This window comes from Paramormyrops kingsleyae, chromosome 8 (genome assembly GCF_048594095.1).
Source record: "Paramormyrops kingsleyae isolate MSU_618 chromosome 8, PKINGS_0.4, whole genome shotgun sequence".
NCBI lineage: Eukaryota > Metazoa > Chordata > Actinopteri > Osteoglossiformes > Mormyridae > Paramormyrops > Paramormyrops kingsleyae.
This window is the reverse complement of record NC_132804.1, coordinates 8,330,658-8,358,009: the sequence shown is the minus strand read 5'-3', so window position 1 is coordinate 8,358,009 and position 27,352 is coordinate 8,330,658. Positions and strand designations below refer to the sequence as shown.

Below are 27,352 nucleotides of genomic sequence, written 5' to 3'. Positions count from 1 at the left end.
TTGGAGGTGTTGCCTCGAGTTGTGTCAACAGACGCAAAGCAATGGCAACAAATCAATTGTTTTTGCCCAGTATCATCTCTGTGGAATCTAAAATATTTCCTTACAGTGAAAGGAGAATGTCTTTTGGTATCCATTTCTTATTTGCTTTTCTCCTCCTTACTCGTTTTGGTTAATTTCTCACAAACGCACCACACTGCCTATGAGTTTCAACAGCAAACACGAGAGAGATTGATTGGCTTAGAGAGAACATGCGACGCTCACAATAGAAAAGCGATGATGAACTTTAGACTCTCTTACATATACTAGGTAATCTTGAAAAAGATCAACAATTAGAATTGCAAAGTTTGCTAACTTTTGTTTCCTATGACAGTAAAAATGTCTATTAGATATTTAAACTTGTGGGTTTGTATTTCTCTGGAGGCTGGAATGTCTCCTCGATCCTGGTTTCAGACAGATTATGTATAAAGATGACTTAAGTATGCTATGGCTGATCAGCATTTTTTTGGTGATTATGTTCCATGCAAGTTACAGTAATAGATTTTGTGAGATTTAATTTTTCGGTTTCTTGATAATACATTCAGATATCAGTAGAATTAGACCTAAGTGGTTTTGCAGGCTAGTAAAAACGTGGGCTGGCTTTGTGACACAGAGTGTGAATTTTGAAGATTTAAACTTATTCTGGGTATTATTCCAAGGCTTTTCTGTCTCTCTCTCCTGCTCTATGCCCTGCTGTACCGCTGGCATTTCAGCATTTTCTTGCAGCTTTCTGTGTCTGCCTGGGGACAGGGGTGGTCTGGGAGGGGGCATTTCAATGCAGTGTTCTCCGGTGTTTGGCCATGATAAGGACAGTGATACTGTGGTTTAAAAAACTCTCCCCAGAACATGGAATCATCCACAAGCTAGTTACAAAAGCCTCTCTTCATTGTCCTAAAGTTGTAAAATTTTATGAATATTAGTTTCAAAATTGGATGTTTGTTTATTTGCCCTACCGGAGAACAAAGCGCTCTTTTTGGCATGTGAAATTTTTTCCGACCAAATGCATCTCACACCATTGGTGTAACATGCTTAAGCACAAACATTAATTGAAGGCATTAAATGTAAATACTAAATAAATTAAACTATGCTAACTCAGTCACCACTCTCACAGTTTTGGCAGGTGCTCTGCTCTACCATGCAGATTTAAATAAGCCTTGATTCATTTCCTCCTCCTTTTTTCCTGCCAGCCTCAGTGTTTTGCTGCTTTTAACATGGCTGTGTTTAGTTTTAATATAAGCGCAAAGGACAGAGCATTGACAGAACTGACTGTATTTCCCCTATCTGAACATGCTGTGCAGTGATTACTACACCAGAGAGGAAGACCTCAAGGCTGTGACAACTTATTAGGGTTTGTTCTCAGATTCTTGCTCAAGGTATCTGCAGATTTGAACTGTCTCCTTGAATATGCCTCCCTTTGATCCTCCACCCCCGCAGAGCTCTTAGTTTTGTAACGTTCCTTCTTTTTTTTCAGCAATCAAATGTTCTCTAATTTAACAAGTCTTTCAAAGCCGAATTGTGCATTTCCTTGTCTATTGGACTTTGTAGTGATTGCACCAATATGGAGTCTAATTTAGTTTCCTTTGCCTTTGTTCCAGGACAGCAGCTTATAACCGGACTGCTCCCGCTCCTTAAGGTCATCCTCACTTTAAGAGATGACCATCAAGTCTCACCCAGCTGCCACGGCGGCCCCAGCTTTCACTGTGCAGCCTCCTGTTTTCTCGCTTGACGTGTTACACAGCGGACTCACCCCGGTAGAAGCTTCCCAAGCTAATACAGCCATTTAGACATACTGGAGCTGTTTTTGATTGGTTACAAACCAGCCGGACGTCTTATTAATGACCAGATGTGGATAGTTCAGGTCCAGAAACTAAAAAATACAGACCAAGATTTTATTTCAACCAACCAGTTGAGTATAAAGAGTCACAGTCACAGAGTACTCAGCTGGTTGGTTGAAACAAAATCTTGGTCTGGATTTTTACTTTGTGGACCTGAACTATCCATCTGTTAATGATACAGTATTGTGTCGTGCCACAGGACATTAGTTAATTAGGTTTTTAAATAAAATGTTAATATCACTAAGGCACTTAGAATTTAGAATTTAATAATGATGTACATATGACATTGAGCTTTCTGATTTTGCTGGTTGTGTGCATGTCTCATTTCTGCCGGAAGGCTCAGCAAGTCTGCCTTGTGTAACACAGAAACAACGTCCTTCAGGAGTAAACCGGCCTCCCTAATGGAAGTGCGCTAAAGCAGCTTTTTCAGACGGAATGTGACGTGCCTTTCGTGCCCTGAAAGCGGGGCTCCCGTCATTCCTATCCGTACGCGCCATGATACTTGCTTGCCTAGTGGCTACGAGCAGAGAGCGATTTGCTGCCTTAAAGTTTGGCCGGGTGCTTTCTGTGTGTCCCTTGTGCTCGTTGCTCTGACAGACTTTAAATTTACATACTAAGGGTGGGGGTTGACATGTCCCCACCCTCTTTAACACAACTGCTATGTGTAATTACATCACCGTCTAATCTTTGTCCTGTCTTGCCTATACTGCGTGCTTGCGTGGGTGCGTGCGTGCTTGTGTGCATGTGTGCGTGTGGCTGGGTATATTTATCGATTTAAGGTGCATACATGGTTGTAATCTTTAACCACTACTTAATTGTTTCCACGACTTGTCCTCTGTTATTACTGTAAATATTCTGGGAAAAATGCTTCTCTGAAAACCATCACATCGCCCAAAGTTTGCTTGTAAATGTTTTGATTTTATATACAATAGGCTAATGTACCTAACAAGTTATTTATGAAAGGAATCGCTCGTACATCGCAGTGGAATAGAAAAGTGTCAGGCCTGGGATTAATGCTGTATTCCCACTGCCTATGCCTTTCATGTATTCAATAAATGAAGAGCTTTCTCAGTTTGCCAGCCTTTCACTTCTTGTGGCAGCTGGCACCTGTGCCCGCTTCACAGGACTCGACTGGAGCGTTTTTACACAAGAGTTCAGCCCTCAGACTGGGGCTTATATGAAAACACCAGCTACGGTACAGTGGTGGCGATGTATCAAATCCATGTGTGCTAATGTAGGTCTCATTTTTGTTTCTGTTCCTTTTTTCCATCTGTTGACATGTCATCACCTTTATTGAAAATTTGGGTCTTGTTTTTCTGCTGCAGCCTGTTGATGTAATGTTGGGTTGGGTTCTGGAATACTCTGCCATTTTTGTGTTGAACTTCCTGAGGGAAGGAAACTAAGGAACAGCAAGTGCTGAAGTAGAGTAGTTATGAGCGAGGAGGTAAAACAGGGTTTGTTTTGGTGGAATGTCTGCGAAGTTCCCCTATTTTTGTGTGAAACATACATTAGTAGGCTTTTTCAGGGAGTTTGTAAACCTATTTATTCAGGAAGGGACAAACCTTTTAAGCAGATGTCATTAAATGGAAGCGACGTGGATATAGTTGTAAAGTAAAGTAATCAGTCGACTGCTATAATTGCTGGTAAGGTCACCATAGTTATATAGTTAATCTTCTAAAACTCTTCCACTTTTGGGAAATTGTGAAACTTCAGTGTGGACATGGATATTTGACCAGGGTTGTTGCCAGGCAACAGTGTCCCCCACCCCCAGTGTGGCAGATTGTAATCCGCAAAATTCAATGAACAGGTTCCTCTTCCAAAATATCAGAATGGCGTTTGCTTTTGAAAATACTGTCAAAATATCATATACAGTGGTCTAAGTCTGTATGGTGTGCTGGCTTGAAAAATTAGAAGCTGCCCAAGCCGACGTTGCCTACACGCCTTTAGCTGAAGGTGATGTACGGTGAGGTTGTGTGGGTGGGTGCAGCGGCCTGGTTTCACTGGTTTCGTGGTTCTGCCTGTTTGAAAGAGCACAGATGTGCTTTGAATATTACTCTGCTTACCTGTTCATTCACACCATGGCAAGATAAACGTTGCCATTCCCTCCTCCAGTAATCCCTGTGTCCCGTGTATTTGTTTGCTGTAATGAAAAACTGAGTTTTTTCCCCAACAAACCTCGTTGGTGATAATGTCAACACATTACAGAAACCTCGACACTGAAGTGACTCCATCTGCCAAAAAACTCCTTACCTGCTACAATGTCATGGAGTGCTTATCCTGGAGAACAGGAGACATAACAGCAGAGCGCCCTGATTGGATATATAGTAAAAAGCTATATACACAAATATGCAGAGACCTTGTAAAAATGCACGGGGGGAGGATTCAAACCACCGACTTTGTTGCTACCCACCGAGTCCCCATGAGCCTCTTTAAGTGAGTGAACGACACTGCGACTCTACGTAGTGCCTCATTACTGTAACCCCATGAGCCTCTTTAAGTGAGTTAACGACACTGTGACTACGTAGTGCCTCATTACTGTAACCCCATGAGCCTCTTTAAGTGAGTGAACGACACTGTGACTACGTAGTGCCTCATTACTGTAACCCCATGAGCCTCTTTAAGTGAGTTAACGACACTGTGACTACGTAGTGCCTCATTACTGTAACCCCATGAGCCTCTTTAAGTGAGTGAACGACACTGCGACTCTACGTAGTGCCTCATTACTGTAACCCCATGAGCCTCTTTAAGTGAGTTAACGACACTGTGACTCTACAAAGTGCCTCATTACTGTAACCCCATGAGCCTCTTTAAGTGAGTGAACGACACTGTGACTCTACGTAGTGCCTCATTACTGTAACCCCATGAGCCTCTTTAAGTGAGTTAACGACACTGTGACTACGTAGTGCCTCCTTACTGTAACTTTCACGCCATCCAAGCACATTTCATTTACGCCTCATTCCTGGATCCTTCTATGGAGTCGAGTATCTAGATCAGTACACTAAGCAGATTTGGTAGTTTGGCTCCATCATCCTTTGTACTATGCGCCCTGAGTCCCAGGTCCAAGGCAAAGCGATTTAGATCAGGTTCCGCCTCAAAGATGAGATCCCTTCCAGAGGGGCCTGTGACACCTCTGCCTCATTCACTATGTTCTGTACATATTCACAATAGATTTAAATCGACAGACATAGCTAAAGTTCAAAACCAGTGCTAACATACAAATAAATCAACGTCCTCAGAATATTCCGAGGGATATTTTCCAAGTTCCTTAGAAGAGGTTATTTATCTGTTCACCAAGTATTTTTGAGTTGTGGGGGGAGCACTCATGTTTTCCTTGGTCATGAACTTACAGTTTCCAGTCCATGTGTCGAATTGGAGTAGACTGTGGTATGATGTCATTTCCAATAAGTTTAGCTCTATGAGTGAGAGAGGCAGGCATTTAATATTCACACTGCTCTGCACCCATTGTGGGTTGATTTTTTTTTTTTTATTCTTAATGTCCCTATAATTTCATTGGTTTAGCTGGTGATCTAATCCAGAAGTAAAGTGTCTCTGCGAGTGCGTATGTACACTTTACGTAGAGCATCAGCAAAAAGTATTTTTGAGTGCATACGCCGCGAGCGTTTCTGATGATCAAGCTGCAGTGTACAGATAAGACTGAAGGCACGCTGGTGCTTGGTGGAGGCTGGAGTTTGGAATTCCTGGGTGTCATGGTAATACTCGTACCAGGCGCGATGGTGGATGGATCCAGCTCACAAGGAGGAAATACCGGCTTCATCTGAATATAGGAGCCAGAAAAAAACGATAATGGGTTTGGGTGTGAGAAAGCGGAACTGTCTCAGTCAAGCGGCTAATAATAAGGCGTGGTGGGCAAATGTATTTGTCACTTGACTTCATGTCAGTGAGATGTCAACACCCTTTCTTACCGTTTTAATTTTGTCATTCAGGATAGATTAGTTGATAGACATTAGCTGATGTATGAAAATGTGAAAATGTTCATGTAATGCATAATTGTTTCATTTTTCATTGCTGATAAGGGTTTCACCTTGACGATTCTATAGTCAGAAATGGGTTCTCCCCTCAATTCTCTATGTCGCTCAGAGAAAGCATAAAACTCATAAAACAGCTGAACTGGTGACGACATGAGGGTGGCACCTTTGTTTGGTTTTCTTTTGCATTCTGGTTTTGCTTCCTTCCTGAAACTTACGTTGAAAGCATGTCGACACTCTCTTTCCAAAGGCCAAATAGTTAGATAGGCCCCGGCCCAGCAGTGCCCACGTCATGGAATATTTGTAGTGCTACCTGCTAAACTACTACGTGAAATTCTTACGCTTTGGGAGCCTCAGTAAGCAGAGGACAGAGGTCACATACGCTAACTATGATTAATTTAGAGACACCCAATTCAGCATGCTGTGTGTTCTTGGACCTGGAGGAACACCTAGGGGTGAGACTCAAACACGCATTCCAGGAAGTGCGAGGCTAGTCCTACAAACTGGGAAATACAGTTAGCTGATCTGCCATTAAGGTTACTGGTTTCCGTTTGCATCTTTCAAGTGATTAACGTTGGTGTCTGACTCCATTGATCTCTAGTTTCATTTGCTGATGGGCCGTGGGTACGGAACACAGATGCTTGGTAATTAGTATGTTTTTTGTATTCCCGTTTTTCATCTGCTGTGATGCATTTGCAGAAGCCCCCACTGATGCCCCAGTTTGGGGGTGTCGGCCCGCTTGTTGCCCATTATCTCCTCTCTGCAGACCTCCTTGTCCCATGATGGTGGAGTAAGATGCTCTCGATGTCTGTTGTCCGTTTGACGGCGCTCCCCGCTTCTGTGGGAGTTGCGTTATTGTGTTGAGAATGTGAGACCGGGCTAGTTTCAAAGCACAAACCCGGCCCTTTCAGAAATCCTGTGGCTCCGTCTTCCTTAAAGGTCTGACCTTGTCATGAGGCATGCAGAGCGGGTACCATCCACAGAGGTCAGTATCAACACTTTCCGTGCATAGACCTGAGTACCTTCAGCCGGCACGATAAACTTATGAAAGAATCCTTAATTTTAGGAAGTTAAAGTAAAATGTAGATAAGGAGAAAGAGGTAAATCGCTTGTTTGCATTTTTAATCCATTTTGAAATCAAAACACATTTCATTGTGTAGATGTGTGATGTAGAAGAAAAGGAAAATCTGAAACTAAAAGCAGTGGCATATTACTGCCATTGTTAATGAAGGCCCTGCGGATCCAGCTAAATTTAATTTGCTTCTTAAGTTTACTCTCCTGTAATTCACATGAGTTTTCAGAACACAAACATCTCACTACGTGAATGAATATGTAGAGTATGGTATTTTACCGTAATCCTTTGGGAAGGTCCATGAATTCTTTGTAAGGTCTCTGTATTCTGGTGACCAATGTGAAGGGGTTCATTCTTCTCATGGTCTGCAGTGTGCCAGCAGAACAGTCGACTCGTTAACAAGTAAGCAACTTCCCGTGCAAGAAGAGCCAGACTGTTGTGCATAGTGCTTGGCTCTGCCTGCTGACAAAGGTCCGCTGAACAAGGGCTGCCCTCGTCCAGCCTTACCGTAACGGGATGCTCTGCACGGGAAACAGGCGGCGTGGGGCTGAGCAGATGCTTCCCGAAGACTGAGACAGTATTGGGGAGAGTAGCTTTGTCTGTCAGCATTTCACCATACAACGGATGACAGAGTTTGGGAAATGACTTTGCAGTAAACTGATTAAAGCGATAACGTCAGAATTGTTCTGTTCCTAAGAGCTAGATGAGACCTGAGACTCTTAATTTACTTAACAAAAATCAATGTAGCACTATCAGGTTTTAATTTAACCACCTGTGCTTTTATTTATGTTTGAGGAGATCACTGACCTGTGTCTGTTGTGCCTTAACGTAAACAAACACTTTGTGATATCCCAGTGTCAGCCTTCCAGTCTCTACATGTCACTCATTAGCAATGCCCTGAAAATCTGTATATTTATCCAAACACAGCAGGTCCTTGGCAGGAGGGCATTCTCAGGGCAGGACAAAGGAGCTAGACAGTGGAGATTAAACAACCAGAAAGGTTTTATTAAACAAAGAATGTGACATTAAATGGGAGAAGCCCTATGAGAGCAGAAGACAAATATAATGATTATATATGTACAGCCCCTCAAACAAAATCTCACACTGCTTCCAATGCCAGTACATTCCTCTGGATCTTTCCCCTTCCGTCCCTCAAGGTCTCTCCCAATGCCCACCCACTGAGGAGCCAAGGCCAATGAATGTCATTTCTTGCCATGGCAACACAGGACCGCACCCACTTCCCAGTACAGAAAAGACGATTACGTAATGCTTACATAATGCTTCCCCATGATCAGTAAGTGGTTGAGTTCTATGGTTCCACTGAAAAACATACTGTTTCATTTTTTCCGTGCCTTATTAACTGACCTCATTGCTCAGTAGGCAGAATCCACTCCATACTGATAAGGAAGTGAGCAACAAGCTATCTATTAGGGTACCCTCAGTGGCTCATTGGAAATGGGGTTTACTGGCAAACGTGCCGTGGATCAGCCAAAATCCTGGGGACTCAAACCAACACCCACATAGCAAACATGTTTCTGCAATAATGCAGTAGATACATTCCTGTACAACTTTTTGTTACTCAAAATCCTGCAATAAAATTACCAAATATCTAACCAAAGTATTACCTAATCTTCTCAAAGTTCTTTATAAGATCAAGCTTTTTAACAAGTGTCTTCAAGCTTCCTGTTTTTTATGTCTGAAATTTCACTGATAATTAGTGAAATAAATTAGTGAAAATCCTTCACGGGCAAAATTGTTCAGGTCTGTTACTGTTCCATTCAAACCATAAACTGGTGAAGAAATTACACACAAGCCAACATATTTGTGTTTTTAACTCATAAGTTTCCCGTATTTATCAATCATAGATGAGCCAATTCATGTTGTGTAAAGTCACATAACAGCAGAACCGTGTGTATCTGTACCATCGCTGTGACTACAGGGTCCTCCTTCTGTGAGTCACCCCTGGGAAAGCCAGTATTACACAACCAATCAATCATTAGCCACAAGTTGACTTAGCTCAGAGAAAACTTGCCACAATAAGTCAGACAGCTAACAGGGGAAACTATTACATTTGACTGAACTAGAAGAAAACTATCAAACACCCTGAAACATCCTTTCAGAAGACAAACTTCACCCAAAACAAACCCCACACTTTCATCTGATAGCGATAATAGCAACAGTATTTAGCGGTAAGCAATGAACCTGTACTGAATTATATTTCTAGTCAGAAATTAACTATAATGAACAAAAATGTCTGAACTAGCCAAAACCGCCGTCACTGTTCACCATCATGGAATAACAAAGCTTCCCTCTGCTGCCCTCTGCTGGCTGAGCTGCAATACTTGCTACACGCTTCGGTATTTACGTAGCACGGTGCCATCATGTGCGCGCACCTTAATTCATAACAGCCCCTTATGTTTCACTTATGCCTTCAAAATGCTTTATATTATGCTCACGTGAAATGAATCCCTCAATTAACTGCATTCTATATTATATCACTGCCGTACTGCAAAAGCCAAGGCACTGAAGGGTTGTAGTAAATATTTTAGGTAACTTAATATTTTTGGGTTTGTACCATGTCACAGCTTTGCAGGGCAGGCTTTGGGTCAATGTAACCCTGATTATATTAGCGTTTAACACGAAAGAGATATTTCAGACACTCTTGCCTTCAAATTGTATTACTACATTACAGCAGTGAAGTGCCACCTAGTGGTACAAAAACAATATTACATTATATAAAATATTTATTTCAAACAGTTAGATACGCAGCACACCCGTTGATGTCTCTGTATCGTGTATTGGCTCTCCTGTGCCAAAGACTGCATTTTCAACTGGATCACACCGGTGCCTCTCTTTACAAAGCCTGCAAGTAAATACATGATACGGCATTCCTCGTTTCCTAGCTCGCGATTCCTTCTGGATCTAAATTCCTCTTTGTCCCGACGAATAGAGTGCAGGAGTTCTCTGTTTATCCGTGATGTTCCTCGGAGTGGCCGGAAGCAAACCAGGGCTGGCATGTGCTGAATATGCACAGGGTGCCTGTCTGTTCACAGCTGGGGTGCCAATCTGACTCCGGAGGACTGGAGTCCCACTGGTTTTGCAATTTGTTTTAATTAGTGCCTGTAAGTCCAGGTGAGGCAACTGACGTTCCAAATAATTACTGCAATGAAGATATTTAGAACTGAAGCTGTGTGAAGATACCTCTAAACTGGAGTCTCTGTTATAAACAGAGATGAAGCAGCTTTCGTGCTTTAAGAACACAGACGAGAGGAACCTGTCTTTCATGCCGCCACTGCTCCGGGATTTACGGCCAGCAGAATCCGTGCCAAGTGATGACGTAAGGCGAGTTCAGAAGGTCGGAACATTCTGCTGTTTTCCCCAAATGAAACCTGCGCGTCTAGCGAAGTCTCGCCTGGGTTCCGGAACAGTGACAGGACATGGCGAGAAAGCTGAGCCCACAATACGCGCAGACACACAGCGTCTGCAGGTCTTTTTTGGGGTAGAAAAACAGACACTGGTCAAAAAGTTTTTTTTTTGCCAGACATATTTACCTACCACTGCTTTACCTTTTAGTATGACACCTCACCTTTAACTTTGACTACTCTTACCTCGGGATACCAACCGCAGATGACCAGATTGCCACTTCCTGTAATCGAGGACGGAGTCCGTGCAACATCCTATCCGCCCGAGTCAGTCGCCACAGGAAGCATCACGCCTCAGCGCGTTTTAAATCAAAGACCAAAAAAAGCACAATTTAGGCCTCGCGGAAAATTCCACGATCGTAAGAAGCCGTGGCTCGCAATAGCCAGACGACGGGGTCGCGTCCGCAGAGTCCTTGGGGGGAACGGAACAGGTTCCCGGCACCAGGGGGCAGGCTGTAGCAGGCCGAGCACATGCTCCGTGACCTGCTGCGGAACCAGTCAGGCTTCTGTTTAGTTTTGACTTATTTTTGGTTTTAGAACTGACCTTCGATGACTGCATCCTTTGTTCATTGCACCCAGAGCCACAAAAAAAAAAAGTGCGTTACAGACCAAAACCTACTGAAGAAAAACATTTTCACAAGCTTTGCATGCATTGACGGTTATCGATTGAATCATCTTGGACCACAGACCCTCGTGCAGAGGCGGGCTGGACTGGGGATCTCCCTTCGCCTCCAGTCTTCCCTCCTCCGCTGTCTTTCCACGTTCTCCGTGCCGATTTCCCTCCTACATTGTAACCGATTTCAAATGGTGCTAGAAAGCTACAATGACTCTGAACACCAGAAGAAATCAGTCAGCCCTGATGAGAGATCGCACGGGCCGCCCTTCTGCTGACGTGTGACTTACCAGGCTACTTCCTGTATCACCGCAACACAAGTAAAAAGTATACTTTCTAAAATTCTAAGTATAAAATAAAACAAACGCATAACATCTGAGGTTCTTTTTGCGAATTGGTTCATTTTAAAAATCCCGTCGTTTCCATCCCACAAACAAAAGCTATGCTGTGGGATTTTACGCTAAATGGGTTTTACTAAAAAGTGGAACCTGGACACAAATGTAAATACAAGCGCTGGCCTTTAATTACGCATTCTCCCTGAGCAGGCAAAGGTGTCATTTCCACCCCAAGAACACTGATTTCAAATGGTGCTAGATTCATATTATAGACACTCTAAGCCACCATCTGAAACCAGCTTCCAGAAGCAGACTGTTAGCGTGGCTGGTCTGTTAGCTTACTATCTTTGCAGGTGTATGTCTTCTCCTCAGTAGGGTTCCTGTACAAGCTGCCCGAAACTGGCTGAGACTCGTACACTGAAAACACTCGCACAAACAGCAGCAGCGGCAACAACAACAACAGCAGCAACTACAACAACAAAAATGCATCATTTGCTGTAAGCATGTTTTCATTACATTTTTGCCATATTCCGAGATGACAAAATATTGTTTAAATTGTCATATAAAAACCCACATGATTTTACAAATATCCTAACTGTAAATAATCAATACTTATCAGTCCTTATAAACATTACTGTGATTATTTGCAGTGCATGCTAGTAACTGTCACATATCTACATGCTATATCTATATGCTATTATTATTTTCTACATTGAACTCTTAATTAATTGATTAATCAATTTTAATTATTATCATGCTCTTGATTAAATTCTGCTAATTACTTCTGCTGATTAAATTCTCACCATGATTTTATCTTGAAATTCTTGAGACATGTTTATACCATTAACTATGCAATGCAAATTACGACCATAAATTATTTCACTAAGCAGATTAATTGATTCCTGTGGCAATATACTGGATAACTGGTTGGAAGATGAAGGTACGCATTGGTATTTAATCATCTTAGATGAAGAGATTTTTTTTTACTATTGTTCAAGGACGACAAGCAAAACAAGCCAAAGTAACAGGTTCCATTTTAAAAGACACAATGTCATGTACAAGTCTAATCTGAAAAAACGTGGCCTTAGGTGCGGGCCACCATCGCAGGAATGTCAGTCCAGCTCACATTGGACACAAACTCTTCTAAACCACAATTTTCTGTACTGGACTAACTAATAAAAGTGAAGATAAAGCCGTGGTAGTGGGACTCGAACCCGAACCACAGAGGGGCTACACCTTCAGTGCAAACAAAATTTCACATGGGCGTAGTCCCATTTTCCACCCAATTTACCCAGTGCCAGGTTACATGCAGCCTGGAACCTATCCATTGCAGTACAGGACACTGATCAAAACTTCACAACAGAAACTGGTTTTAACAAAAACGGGTAAAAATTGCAGATACCTCAGGACCAGTTTGAAATCCACCACATTTTCTAATGATCCAATTCATATACGAGTTACAAAAGTAAGAAAGATGTTTGCACTTTCCGATTTCTGAATGGAAGATAAAGATCGTGAGAGTTTCCCAGAAGACATACTGCAATGCACAGGACTTCAAACAGGTGTTTTGACCTTTGAACTCTGAAGCTGCCTTAGACATCTGCTGAATCCAAGCCAGCCAGAAATACAGCCAAAGAGAGATTTTTATTAGCATAACAAAGCGTATAATGGTTTATACCACATTTCAAAGATAGGTTCTAGAACCCCTAAATTCAAAATGTGATATGCTTGCAGTTAAGTGTGTTATGTCTTATTTCTGAATCATTTCTTAAAATCATGTGCCACTCACCTCCATTTCCTGGGTCATCCGTCTGCTGAAGTGTGACGTAATTTGAAAAAAAAAATGCCAAACTAGGAACGACTCTGCCAGGAACCTGATCTGCCCTGACAAAAGAGGAAATTTATTTAATCAGGACCTGGATAGAGCAGACGAAAAAAAAAAAGCATGTATTCCATTACATGGCGGTCCTTGTAAAGCACAACATATCATGATTATTTAGTTTCTTTACACAACACTGTCATGGCAACACCAAACAAGACAGCCATGGGTGACGAAGTACCTTGAAGAAGATGAAAGAAAATGAAAACACAGATGTAGAACTTATGAGCCCAAAAAAAGAACACGAGGAAACAGTTTTTTAAATTAAAACTGCAGCCCTTTTGCCCCCCCGCCCAATCCCTACACATACTTTTCTGCCACATCAGTAGGTACCGACACTTGTTATGTAAGGGCTAATATTTGTTTCGTGACACTGGAAAGCCTTGTCCACACGGTCCCACGGTTCAGATTTGTCATCTGTAGAGCCCAACTCTATGGGGGGAGACCAGAGAGGAAAGAATCGGCCAACAGAGGGAAGATACACAGGCTGTGTGCATCAGGTTACCATATCCTTTGTTCTGAGAGAGAAAGGAAAGCGTGTTTGAACCGGCTGTCTTAAACTCATTCCTCAGAGGATCCTGTTTACTGCACCCCCCCCCCCCCCACACTCATTCCTGCGGCTTAATTGTTCCCCTCTCCAATATTAAACCCCTGTATTTCCGCTAACCTTTTCACTTCTGCTGTAAATGTTTTACGTTTCTTCGCATCGCAGGCTCCTCAATGTCGGAATGTGTATAAGGAAGCCCAAGTGTCTAACGTCCCGTGTAATCCTGCAGTGAAGTCGGAGCGAAAGATCCGAAGAGACCAAAGATCTCCGAGCCAGTCGGCCAGATAGCCAAGCACCCCGAACATGCAGGGGTCTGGCCCCAGCAGTGAGGCCTGGCTCCTCTGGTCTGAGCCCTCTATGCCCGTGTGGTCCTTATGATCGCCTCCGCCCCGTCCAGTCGCTGATCACTGTTTGCCGAAAATAGCATGGGCGTTCTCAGATTTTTATTAAGCGCCAGTAATTCAAAGACGGCATAAGCTGATGGAAATGATTAACGATACGCTTACGTACGTCAGGCTATAGCTGGCCTTGCAGGTTGCCTTCAGTAGAGAGATGTTGTGGGAGGCGGGTGGTTTTTTTTTAGGATCAGGTGGGTGTAACCAGTGGCGGTCTTACTGACACAGTGCCTAGATCCCCCGCCCCCCTCCCCAACACAAAAAACCTTCCAAGTCTTCAGTTGCTGCTCGCTTATCCTACCAATAAAACAGTGCCAGGGTGTTGGCAAGTGAGTCGCTCGTTTAAAGTTCCGAGGGACGCCCTTCGGCCTGAAACTCAACCCTGGCTGATTGTCTACCCCCCCGCCCTCCCCGCTCGCTGGAGAGCCAGTGAGGCGCTGGGCGATGGCGTTAGCGCAGACAAAGGACCTCGATTCCTGTGACCTTCCATTAAGGACCACTTCTGTCCGTGGCTCCGTTTCATGGCCACGGCTGAGGGCTTTTCCAAACCGAAAACCTTAATCAGAGTCCTACCAGCAGTACCTCTGTAATGTACCTTTTATGGAAGCATAACATCTTCATTTAAACAAGCATGACGCACATTCTGTCACTAGCGTTACGATGTGACATAACCCTTTGCCCTGTACTCCTGGCCGTCCATATTGGACACACCTTAGCTCAGACTTTAGACACTGATCCTGCCTGATGATACCCCGTAGGGGCACTTAATCGGACAGAATTGTATGCATGAATATATATATTTTATGGTCTAAGGTAGGGTTATTTATGGTCTATATAGACGGCCAGATTAATAACGTACAAAAAACGCCATACTGAAATCAATGGTCGCAGTTGCAATGGCCGATGACTTAGGCAGCCTCCCCTAAGACCACGTTTGTGCTTGCGTGTGTATTTTTTTTGTGTCTTTGTCGTGACTCGTAAAAAACCCGGATTCTGGCGGCAGTATTGAATGACGGTGTTACAAATAAACCCGGATAGTATCTCCTCCTCCCTCAGCCCTTTGAAAAGCTCCTCATTTGCGAAACACCTCTGGGTCGAGTTTTATCATCTGGAGTCAAGGGGCAAACAAAATGCCGCTGTAACAGAAGTGTTTGGTCAACAATTCGGTAACAGGTTCTTGGCGGTTTTACCGGGGTTATTTAAAAAAAGCATATGACTCACTCTGCGTGTCTTAAATCAGACTAATTCAAATGACCTGAATAAGTCAGTCAAACAGGGTAACGAGTCCTCAGCTCCGACTTCGCGCGTCCTTGGGAGATACCACCAACAAAAGGGCCTTTTTTTGCCAGGCCCTTGGATTAAGTATGCGGACCGTCCCTCCCCAGGCAGTGAGACGGCACGCTTGGAAAGGGCCAGGGCACGGGACGATACAGAAACCAGCCCCCCCACGCCCCATTCCTGGGGGCACCAGAGACATGCCCAAAGGATGAACCGAGCACCATCCCGGCTGGGCCTGCTGACGGGGCCCTCAGGCCAGCGGGAGAAATACAGGCAGATGCGGGTCATTCATTACTCGCCTCCATTACTGCCTCTTGTTCCAGGCCGTACCACTGAAGCGATATGATAGCACTTTCTGAACCTCTCCCCACCCTGCTCTCCGATTGCACTTAGGATCCTCCTTATCTGCATCAGTGCCCTTTGACGAGAGCCACACCCCCCAGCAAATCTGTTGTTGTTTTATTTTTTACTTGCAATCTGACTCGCAACCTCATGAGCGAGGGGCAGGGACTCAAACATGACGTCCCGGACGTGAGTGGCGACAGGCCCCCGCCAGGCGGGGGGAACCAAATAAAACACACATCTTGCGCAAATGGCGAAACGACTCCCTGTCTCTCTCCACCCTTTTCTCACTCTCCTGTGTCTGTTGTTTGTTCTCCTGCAACCCTAAACCCCGGGAACTTCATGGCAGGCGGTACGAGCTCCATGTGTCGCTCCATGTGCCAAGAGAAAGCCGTGCTCACGGTGAAGGTGCCACAGCCGTGAATGGGTTCCCAACACTCAGCCACACCAACTCAACATCAGATGCACAGAAAATAAGCAACGTACATTCAAGAAAAATCTTCAACAGCATCCTTTACGTTAAAAAAAGTATTAAGACACTAATTAAATATTTCTGAAACATTTGTAAAATATTCATCAAATATTTACTGCAGTATTGTCATAAATTACAAATGACACTAAAAATATGTAACTTTTAACTTGATATACATAATATCCATTCATCCACCTATCCATCCATCCATTCACCCTCTAACTACGTACCCTATTTAGGGTTGGGGGGGGGGGGGCGTTGGCTGGCTAGGGTAAACTTTGGAGAGGATATCAGCCTATCACACAAACACACGCAACTACACACAGGTTTGTAATTATATCTTTGTGGGGACTCTCCATTCATTTCTATGGGGAACACTCTAATCCCAACATGACGACCTTAACCCCTACCCAGCCCTAACCTTCGCCCTAAGTAACTAAACAAAATCCATTTTGTTTTTCGATTGCATTCACAGATTTTTCAGGTCCCCACAATGTCAAAAAAGAGGTTTTTATTACATTGTGGGGACCAAATGGCCCCCACAATGTAATAAAAACATAATCCCTACCCAGCCGTAACCTGAACCATAACCAAACAAAATATGACTTTTGACATTTTTAGTTTTTTCATTGCAGTCACAGATTTTTCTTAAATTAAAGTTGGTCCCTACGATGTCAAAATGACAAGTTTTTAATCACATAAGATGCATAACCCACCCTCACACACACAGTCAATCTCTATTGATTAAGGTGTCTAGAGAGACACCTGGAGAACGTAAAGAACATCCACACACCAGAGGGGAGAAGACGCAAACTCCCCACATACCTCCCAATAACAAATCACCACGCCCCAGGTCCCCACGCCGCGCGTACGCTTCATACGAATCAGCGGCACCACTGGCTGTGCTGCTTTTATACATTTAGGAAGCGTCCCAAAGTAAATGCCCCCCCAGGGCTTTTTACATGGGAATTTGGGAAGTCAGAGCCCAGGAGCCTAGAGGGGAAATGGTAGACAAGCTCAAGTTCAGGGGTTAATTACAGGGTAATAAAAATAAAGGTCTCTGTTAAGCTCTGCGGACCCTGAGGGGCTCTCGTACCGCTGGCTTCTCCCTCCTCCAGCTCCACGTCACTTCGTCAGACTTCAGTTGTCTTCCGGCGTCTGACACACATGTTTATTAAGGCTTAAAGGGGCAGTTTTTTTTAGGAAACTAAAAAAATCACAGCAGAGGCTCATCAAGCCCCGCCCTTTTCCAAATGATAGCTGTTCTTTGTGTCTTTTCGCCCGAAAGCTCCACCCAGCCGCTTACTGACTCCATGTTCCCCTCTTACCACCACTGCGGAGGCGGGGGGGGGGGGGGGGGGGGGTTGCTAATTTAATCAAGCGCCCAGTGCAGGCGAAACTGACACGGCTCACAATCGAAGGAAATGATTTTACGTGGCTGTTTGAGAAATTCTAGGTACTAAATTTTTACAAATTTCAGTTCGTCGTGAACAGGTAAACTGTTCGTACAGCACCATATACGACACATTTAAAATCCATTGAGAGGTCTCTAAAAGCCATTTGCTAATCTGATTTTTGCCATCTGCTCTGTACGATGTAATCACATGAACGTGCTTGCTAACTTCCGAGTGAGCTTGCATTTCCCCGTGCGGGTTAATTAAAAATGCCACTCCTGTGATCATGTGGTAATTTATAAATAATACTTTATGCCATTGGCCACTAAAGTCCAACGACCGGCGCCCTGAGTTTAAATGCACCTTCACCACAGGCTTCTTCACCGCCTCTGAAACCATCCTCTGGTCTGATGCTGAAATCTCCCCGGCAACACGGCGTGCCCAATCCACGCTGGGCATCTGCGATTGCGGTGCAACAAAATCATCGGGCTCCACTGGCCGACCAGCGACACCCAGGCCTCGATTTTCTCGGCCCAGTTCATCCACAGGAAGCCAGTTGTCTCATAACCCCAACCCCGAAGAACATATTAATAACTTTGCAAGGGAAACAAACTCTATAATCGAAGTGACTCGGATATCGATCAATGTTTGCTTTCATAGAAATGTTATAAAATAAAAAAGATGCCAAACACTAAAATCATCAAACCTGCACAGGTATCTCCTGATACGTCGGTACTCCGTATATCTCAGTATAAAGTAAATAACTTCCCTGTCGGGTTTATTTCAATGCAGGCTGTGCCTTCAGGTATCTCTCTCATTGTTCCTTTTATCCATTTGTAAATATATACACAGGTAGGTTATGCAGATATAACATTTCTCAGCCTTTAATGTTTAACAGCACATTCTGGATGTTGCTGTCGTCTGCTGGTTCGCTTTAAAAATCCATTACTGTTTGACTATTGTCTGCATGCATCTTCATATCCATGCATTTGAGGCGATTTTGATTAAACTAAAAAAAGAAACTAATTTCTGTATCCCTTGATGGCCACGCATGACTGTGTGTCATTACCGACACAGTCCGACGAGAGAGGCACCGCTGGAAAGCCACTGCGTAAATTTACAGGGTCGGCACCCGGCCGTCTGCCCGGCCTGCAGAAAAAGGGCTCGGGCAATTTATATGGTCCTAACGAGGCACCTCTTGGTCCAAAAGCTGCCTCTCGTCCCATGGAGACAATTCCTCACCCCCCCCCCCCCCTCACAACCCCCTCTGCCGAAAACTGCACTTCTTTCCATAGAACTTCAGGCAGACGTGACAGAAAGAAGCTGGAGGAAATGACTCCATCCGCACGGCGACTCGTTCAGGAAGCCTGTTAGATCCCAGCATCATTTCTGGGAAGGACACTAATTCGGTCATATGTGTCACACCAAGACAAATCAGGCCTTTGAATCATCTGCAGACCAACGTGGGCCATTAGCAGCACCTACACCTCGGTGACATCACGTCCTGGTTATGACCTAATACGGGGAAAACAACAACAACAACAACAACAACAGTACCCAACTGAGGCCCTTCTGGCATCTCAATCCAGAGAAAACGGTATAAATGTCTGAGTTAATTTTTCTACGAGCACGAGGCAATCGTTTAAACGTAAATTATCTCCATATATTAAGGCCACGGCTGTAAAACAGAAGGGCCAATGCTGACAAGAATGTTTTTTTCCTCAAAACGGTTGTTTTTCAGCAAAAACAGAAGACCGAAATGACAACACGTCACGTCTTGGCCAATCGGAATCAGCCGTGCACCTGTCTGCCCCCCATCCAGCAAATGAGGCTTAGACTGCGGTCAGCGGGAGAAGACTGTGGCTCCTTTGCCCCCGTTATGCCGGGATATGCGTTTGGGAATCTGCCGTCATATCTGTTGCCAGGAGAGGAAGGTAAACAACACGTTCCAGCTGACCGGAAGCGCTGCTTCATCTATACTGTGGAATCTTCCAAATCACCACTCCCCCCCCCCCCCCCCCCAACAACGCTCTTGGGGAGGAAGAAACACTGTGTCTCTGCAGTCGTCCCTGCACAAACAGACCCGCCATTGCGAGTAAAGATTCACAGGCGGGACGAGGTGCGACCTGCCCAGGTAACATGTAACATGAGTATCCCTCCACCCCGCCCCAATCGGACCCCTCCCAATCTGCCTAAAATCACCCCTGCCCCGTGCCACAATCCGCAGGTCCTTCGACCCGGCTGAGAGCGAACTCTGGGTTTGTCACTTACCACAGAGTCGTCCGCTAAATCGGGGCTGAAATGAGAAAAATTAAACATTCTTTAAATATGACTTCTTAACTGTTGTGTAGCGATGAGATGCTATTTCACAGGTGATTCAGCAAATGTATACAGACAGATTTTCATGCGTCAACTTGCATTTAGCAGAGCAACAGGTAAATATATGCATAAGTGCCTATTTGCATACCGACGTATGCGGCGTTTACATATGATATTTATACAGTAACACACATATTCCCTTTGCCACAATTGGCGTCACTGTACGTGTATTTGACGATAATGACCTCCTTCTATGCCACTCTCAGGCACATGCTATCCTGACACAAAGAATCTTCCAGAACAGTCCGCCCTGCATTAACCGCTTGCCTCGTACCCCGCTCCGGGTCCGCGTCGGTCCGACCCAAACTGCGCCACCGTCTCCGTCCGCAGCCGCTCGCTCCCATCATGGATGGCGGAGCTGGTCACAGGCTGCGTTAGTGACAGACACATCGGGAAAAGACTGCGAGGGCAAGCAGGTAGCACAGTCTAGGCTTCTGTTATGCTGGCTGCTGCTTCTCCCTGTTGACGTGAAAAAGTGACGTAGCAACTAATCCAGAATGCCTCTCCCGCTGCCGCTCCGGCGCTCGCTCTCCTTCTCAAGCCGCGATGGCAGCAGGAGCTCCGACGCTCCTCTGGATGTCAACAAAGCCCCGATGGCGGCCGGACGGACACAGGGACGGCCGGGCGGACGGACGGCGGGACGCATGGGCCGGCGTCGAGCCTCAGACAGCCGTGCATGTGACTGCCTGTCCTCGCAATATCTCTGCCTCGCTGTGACGCAGCACTTAATTCCCTGAGCCCCCCCCCCACCCGCTGCTCCGGCCCCCCCCCCACCCAGAGTACGGTGCGCCTTCTTCAACAACTCCGGCCACTGGCACTGCTGTCGCACCGACACCGGAGTCCCCGTTAAAGGGACGCTTCTATCCCACCAGCCTGCCTCCACGCCTCCTCTCTCTCTCTGCCTCGCTCAAGCCAGGTCTCTCTTTCCCTCCCTCTCTCTCTCTCTCTCTCTCTCCCTCTCGGCGGTACTCCACTGCGTTCGGTTTCTTCCTGCAAGCTGTGCTGACTGTGTCTCCTCAGTCACCTGACAACTAGTGCTTTTAAAGGCATACCGTCCCACTTTTGGAGTAAGGCAAAAAAAAAAACAAACAAACAATGAAGACGAGAGATAATAAGATGGGTAGACAGTGAGGGGTGGGGTGGAGGGAGGGGGCCTGCGTCACACCTTGCCTGGGGGGGGGCGGGGGGGAAGGGGGGCTGGTGACACAACTCCAGGGATGGGGATCTTCCAATCACAACGATGACCAGAATTAAAAGACTTGCGCAGCTGCAAACGGTCCGAGACCGTCAGCTGACGCTGTGACGCATGGGCCCCCGAGCTTTCCAGAACAATCCAGAACTGTCCGATCTCTCAGAGGGCATGATTCAGCACGTAAGGACCATCTGCGGCTCTCCACTGGGACCGTGCCAAACTCGCCAATCCGCCAAGGTGAATGTGGGAGCCACTGTAAACGTAACAGCTGCCTTTTGCTCTTTAATATTTCAGCGGCCGCAGCCGTAACCGGCATGCGGCTGCTCTGGTTAGCGACCTGCAGGGAGCCCCAACCCTGGACAGCAGACAGAGAAGTCCGAGGTTCTGCTTTTCGCTTGTTGCAGGGAATGAAGGCTTCCGACCGCAACTGCACCAAAACTAACAACTGCAGACGAACTTCCTCCGGAAATGTCACAAACCGGGTTTTCTCAATGATCCCAAATCTGATGCCGCCAGCTTGACCTTCTGGACATATGAGTAGCTTTCTATCTCTGGTGCACTTTGGGATCTTAATGCCGATGTCACTAGCTCACCAGTCACATGACTGGCCCTACCTAGTGAACGCAACTTGAAGCTTCCGTTTGAGAGACATGGCGCATGTGTTAGCCATCGATGCTCTGTGACATTTCCAAATGCCCTTTTTTGGTTTTCGTTTAACTTGTGTACTCAATTCAGGCGACATCAGAAATTCCGGTTTCTCTGGAAAGGCTTTTGCATGATCACCTTGGACGGCAGGCAGGATGTGAAAGGATCACATTTTAGAAATCCCAACGCCTCTCGATGCATCATAATGGCGCTCGGTGGACATGGAGATCCCTGACCTTCCTCTGACATTATTCCTGGGTGTGATCAGTTAATGTGCAGATCTAATAAACAGAGACAAGACATTTTGGGGGGAAGCGCTTGCTTTGCTGAGGTCTTAAATGAAATACGTTCCAGCTACCAAGGTGAACGCTGGAGACCCGTCGAGACGTCAAAGTCCGACAGCTAGACAGTGTGTCCATATGGCCGAGACCCCCTCCCCAAAAGTTAATGTCTATTGTTCTGCTCTCACCGGTTTAATCTCCTGTGACAACTAAGGAAAGTTCTAGGCAGGACTGACACGTTAACAATTTCTTATCAATGAATTTCCAAAAAAATACTTTAAAAGCATTTAGTAACAAAAATTATTTGTCAGCTAAGATATGAGGCAAGGATTCCAAGTTCTAGTTTCACCTCAGTGGGAACATCTGGGCCCGACCACACTCCTCGTAGGCTGTACCATCTCAGAATGGTTACTAGAGCCAATATAATCCCTAACCAGGCCTCTCATGCTCTCTTGTCATATAAAGAGCCTTTCCTCTTCTCCTACCTGTTTGTCTCTGTGCTCTGGCTCCTCACTTGCCAATCCAGGTCCAGGTACAAAGGAGGGGAGCTTCCTGTCATGCGTTGGACTTCCCATGATGCATTGGACTTCTCCATCTGCATGGATGAATGCAGGAAGAACTATAAGCCCTTAACAGATTACAGCTCTGAATTAAAATGTGTGTGTGGAGAAATGATGAGGCTGAGAGAACCCACATTTCTCCTAAGTGAATGTTAGTAGTTCAGAAACAAATCCTCCATTTGCCCTCAAAAGCAACGCTGATGTTTATTTAGGAATAATGATTAATCCAAGCGACGTATTACGTCTTTCTCTTCATGGCGGAAGGCAGATACATGCTAAACTATCGTTTAATTATTAGTCTGGTGTTTCGGAGCAGAACCAAGATGACCTCATCGTGGATTGTCCAGGCCAAACCCTGCCCATGTCTGGCCCTCAGCGTGAACGGCGGGCGCGTGGGCATGTGCCGGGGGGGGGACCCCAAGACTACCAGGCTGTGGTCCAGCAGCTCAGCCTAGCCTGCCCACGTCAGCGCGGACTAGAATGCTGCTTTATTTTCTTAATTTTATTTTTGGTTTGATACTCTCCTTGCATTTTGAGAGCACAGATGCATAGTAGATAGGGCACAGGACTCAAGCTGGATTCTTTTTTACATGACTTTTCTATGCATGTTTCCCCCAAAGATACTCAAGGGTAAACAACGCTTACAACGAGCCCAATAACATCTTCCATCTCCTCCTGATGCACTAATAGGTGACACAGCGCATATAGCTCTGCTCTGGGCCCCCTCCCAGAGCGTTTGATGTGGCCTGTGACTCTGGGTTTGCCGCAGTCACTGGGTTTAGCTTGAGATTGCCAGGTCGATGCCGGAAGAACTGATTTTCACCGCACTACCCGATTGGCCCGGGGGGGCCGAGGGGGCGTGGCTGGTTGTAGGAAGATCAAAGCAGGCAAGAAATGTCCATGGGGATGGCCAAGAGAGAAAGGCGAGGGAGGGTATCCAGACAGGTAAGAAATGTCAACCTCAGGCAGCTGTTCATCCAGACAGCCCCCAGTGCCCCCCCCCGATTGTCCCAAAGTCCCTCTCAGAATCCTCCATCAAGATGAAAACCTGGAGGAACATCCACTTCATGTAAACTGAGCAGAATTACCTTGGGTAAACTGCCTTAGGTAGAGCGCCAGCCGCAAAACGACGAACAAAGTTACCACACGACGGTGACGTCCAAAACAAACCATCGCGGCTCCCCCCCCCACCCCCAGCTTCCTCCGCTTGTCTATTTATACTGAGCCGTTCACCAGGCGGCAGCTGATAATTTTAGATGCGTCGTCGCGTGAAGAGCCGTACCCTACGAGAGACGCGACTCGGCCTCACCCAGGTCATAGCCCCAATACGCCATGTGGGGGGGTGGGGGGTAGACTTACAGGGTAGACATCTGACAACTCACCTCCCCCCCCCCCCCATCTACTTTCAGTAATCACAGGTATTTTTTCGGTCAGCTTGCAGAAGGTTCTAGAAGGTTCTGTGATGGAGCATGTGATCCAGTGAAAGGTCACATAAACAAGCGAAATCTGGGCGACTGGGGATTCAAGCGACAGCTGGTCCCCACCAATAAGAAAGTCGACGTTCTGTGCGGCGAAGTACAAATATACAAGCCTGCGGCCCTCCGACGTTTCGCTTCCTGCGTAGCGTCACCAAGCAGAGAGCGGGGACAGGCGACTGCGATGCGTCACACTTCGCTCTCCTCGGAAGTAGGCCAGCGGCAGAACTGCAAATTCAACTTTCACACCCCCGTCCCACAAAGTTTTAACCAACAAAATATTAAACAGAGGTATTTACACACTGGCTTCAAACGAGGTCAGACGGAGACAACATGCGCAATAGATACAAATATTTGGTTTTGGCACTTGGAAAGTGGCGACAGCACAGAAACGTCAGTCCGGTGACTGTGGGATTGCTTACCTCTTTTACTGGGATTACATGACAATATAAATAAAATAAGATCTTACATGTGCACATACTGTACCACCCCCCCGTCTGCCCTCGGCCCTTTAAGCTTTTGTGCACTTTTATATATATTTTTTTTTACCTAAAGCACACAGAGAATAAGCTTCACCATGAGTCACTGTTAGCTGGTCCTGCCGGTTTTAACTTCATTCACCAGCGTCATCAAAACTTTGTTTTTTTTCCCCCCTGTTCCAATTACTGTCCATAAGGCATAAATAAAGAGGCACCCTGTGGCCCCTGTATTGCTCTACATCTCTCTTCCAAAGTGCTTTGTGTTGTCGAGCATCCTGCCGACCGCTTTCCATGGTGATGAGTCAATTCTCCTCACCCCCCCAACACAGGGAGCCGTGTCTTTGGCCGGGTTCCCACTGCCTCGCTTTTCGGCGAACAAGTGCAACAAACCAGTGTCCCGGTCCACTGGTGGCATCTCCAACTAGGGATGGCGATAGAGTCAAAAAAACGTGCTTAATCGCAGACCGCGCGACCGGCCGCATTCGTATACAAACCTGCCCCTCATGTTTTCCTCTTTTTCGGGTCGTCAGTGCTATATTATTGCTTGACTGTGAAAGGTACTACGCCCTGTTAATATTGACACTGCATCTGTTAATAATCAGAATGCTAAAACAATTGCATGAAACTGATAGCCTGATGGATGGCAGTATAATGTAACAGGCCACCCCTTCATTTATTGTACATGTGTGAGATGATTCCTAAGGCTTTACAGATGACAGTACAGCGGTGTCGCGAAGCAGAACAGCGACCACCTTGGTTCGGAAACATAATAGCAGGTTTCTGTGCGTCTTATCAACTGTGCGCAGCAATTTTAAATCCGCCCATCTATTCTGAGAAACTGCAGGAATAAAGAAAGTAGTTATTTGCGTTTAATAACACAGTTTTCAAATAATTCACGCACATTAATTAACCAGGAGCAACAGCCGTTAAAGCCGTTATCTTTCTTGCGTTAATCGGTTACAGGAAAATCGGTTTGGGGTTGTACTGTGATACGCATGCAGACGCCCACACAAATTCTGTTACTATATATTCAGATAAAGCCACGTAAACATCTTTCCTTCTAAACTACAACTATAACAACTGATATATGATGTTGCGGAGGATCCTGTTTTATTTGCCGTTCTTAAACAGTGTATTTAAATAAAATGTACCGTATATCAATGCATGTTTATATACAAACTGTATATGTAACGCTCACGGTGTCATGGGAAAATTAATACGCACTCCCAATAAGAACTGCGTAACATCCCTTCGCCACCGCCAGGTTTTTACCGATTAATTTACACCCCGCCTCCCTCTGTGCAACATCGCAGTCCAGTGCAGTTTTTGAAAATACTCTGTCGGTTTTTATTGCTATATTGTAATTATTATTACTATTATCAATTGCAACAGATCCTGCGCTTTACTTTTTCCTGACCGAGCAGTTGTCCAGTTTGCCGGTACCTAAGCGCAGATAAAATACCGCACGTATCCGAGTGTTTGGCCGACGGTCTTCTCTCTGACGCAGTGCTCTTTATATAAGCCGTAAGACGGCAAGTCAGCAAGCGCCACCAAGAAGCCAGCAAGCTGGCGTCGCAGTCACACATCCCGCATGCATGAGATACTGGCAGAAACCCGAATAAGGCCAAATTACTACTTTATTAGTACCTTAAGTATGAGTGGATTAAACGCGTGTGACGTATGTGTGCACCTTTGGCGTCGTAGTGATAAACAGAATTTATACATTTCCCCCTACAAATAAAAACACTACTTACATGTATAAACAGGTTCACTGGAGACCACTGTGGATCAGGCGACGGCTTTTTAAGAACCTGGTCTATCACCCCAATTCTGACTCATCACACCGATTCCCACTATTCGCAGTCCCGAATAATAACTCTATTGCTTATCACCGATTACTATCCCCCCCGTCCCGAGTGCCTCTCTCCCTTCCCTAAACGATTTTTCCACAGCGCGTCACATCAGGTCACACCCCCATCGCCACGCCCCCGCATTGCGATTGGCGGACGCGCAGCGGGGACTCTTTCTCTGACGTCAGCGTCACATGTGACTGACGCGTGTTTACAAACATTGGACGGGATCACGTGGCGCTGAAAATCAGCTTACCGAAAATCGCCGGGTCGGCTGCACCTGGGAAAGAGAGAGACAAAAAAAAATAATCAAAGAAAATAAAATAAGAACAAATATCACGTTTCATTGAACGAAAGGTGTAAGCAAGACCCGAAATGCGAAGTAATAATCTTTTTTACATATGTTGTAAAAAATGTCGTATGAGGCATATATATATATGTTGTCGGATATAAATTGCGCAGACTTTTCTGCGTGGTCCTTGGAAAGCATCCGATGATGCGCTAAAATGAAACTCATGTCCTTCGTCGATTGGTTGAAATTTGCGTTAATATACACGACAGAACACGATCTTGATTTTTTTTAAAACAAGTCATAGAAATGTATAGCTTAACTGTGTCTGACAATGCTAATGATACCAAGTAATTGTTTTAGGTTTTTTGTTCCCCTGAGAATATAATGTTAACTTTTGGCGTGTTTTGGAGTTTATAATATCGTTAAGTCAGATTTTGATGGAATTTACCACCTTGTTTAATTTTTAAAGGGAACACTGCTCCATTTTGTTCTGCATGTGAGAACCTGTCAACGCGATGCGGAGTAGGAAGTCTTTGGCAATCGGAAAATGCTTTTAACCGTATCAAAAATGAAACATAAAATTAATGTATTTA

General features: G+C 45.3%; 1 protein-coding gene and 1 long non-coding RNA gene across 6 annotated transcripts in view; one reads left to right on the top strand and one right to left on the bottom strand.

Annotated features, from left to right (window-relative positions):
• The window catches only part of LOC111858611 (uncharacterized), a 38,243-nt gene extending 35,298 nt beyond the window's left edge, over positions 1 to 2,945 (top strand). The window contains exons 16-17 of the mRNA XM_072714921.1: positions 1,335 to 1,409; positions 1,632 to 2,945. Of these exons, the coding sequence (XP_072571022.1) occupies positions 1,335 to 1,383 (49 nt within the window). The 3' untranslated portion in view covers positions 1,384 to 1,409; positions 1,632 to 2,945. The remainder of the gene's footprint in view (positions 1 to 1,334; positions 1,410 to 1,631) is intronic.
• Positions 2,946 to 7,913: 4,968 nt separating this feature from the next.
• LOC111858620 (uncharacterized) lies at positions 7,914 to 26,577 on the bottom strand. 5 transcript variants are annotated; one of them, XR_011992553.1, is made up of 4 exons: positions 26,372 to 26,577; positions 21,961 to 22,698; positions 13,089 to 13,183; positions 7,914 to 12,899 (listed from the first exon to the last, which is right to left on the bottom strand). It is a non-coding gene; the product is annotated as an uncharacterized lncRNA (long non-coding RNA). The 5 variants fall into 5 exon arrangements; XR_011992552.1 differs by having other exon boundaries at positions 7,914 to 13,183; positions 21,961 to 22,103; positions 22,589 to 22,698; XR_011992554.1 differs by having other exon boundaries at positions 22,589 to 22,698.
• Between the last annotated feature and the right edge of the window lie 775 nt (positions 26,578 to 27,352).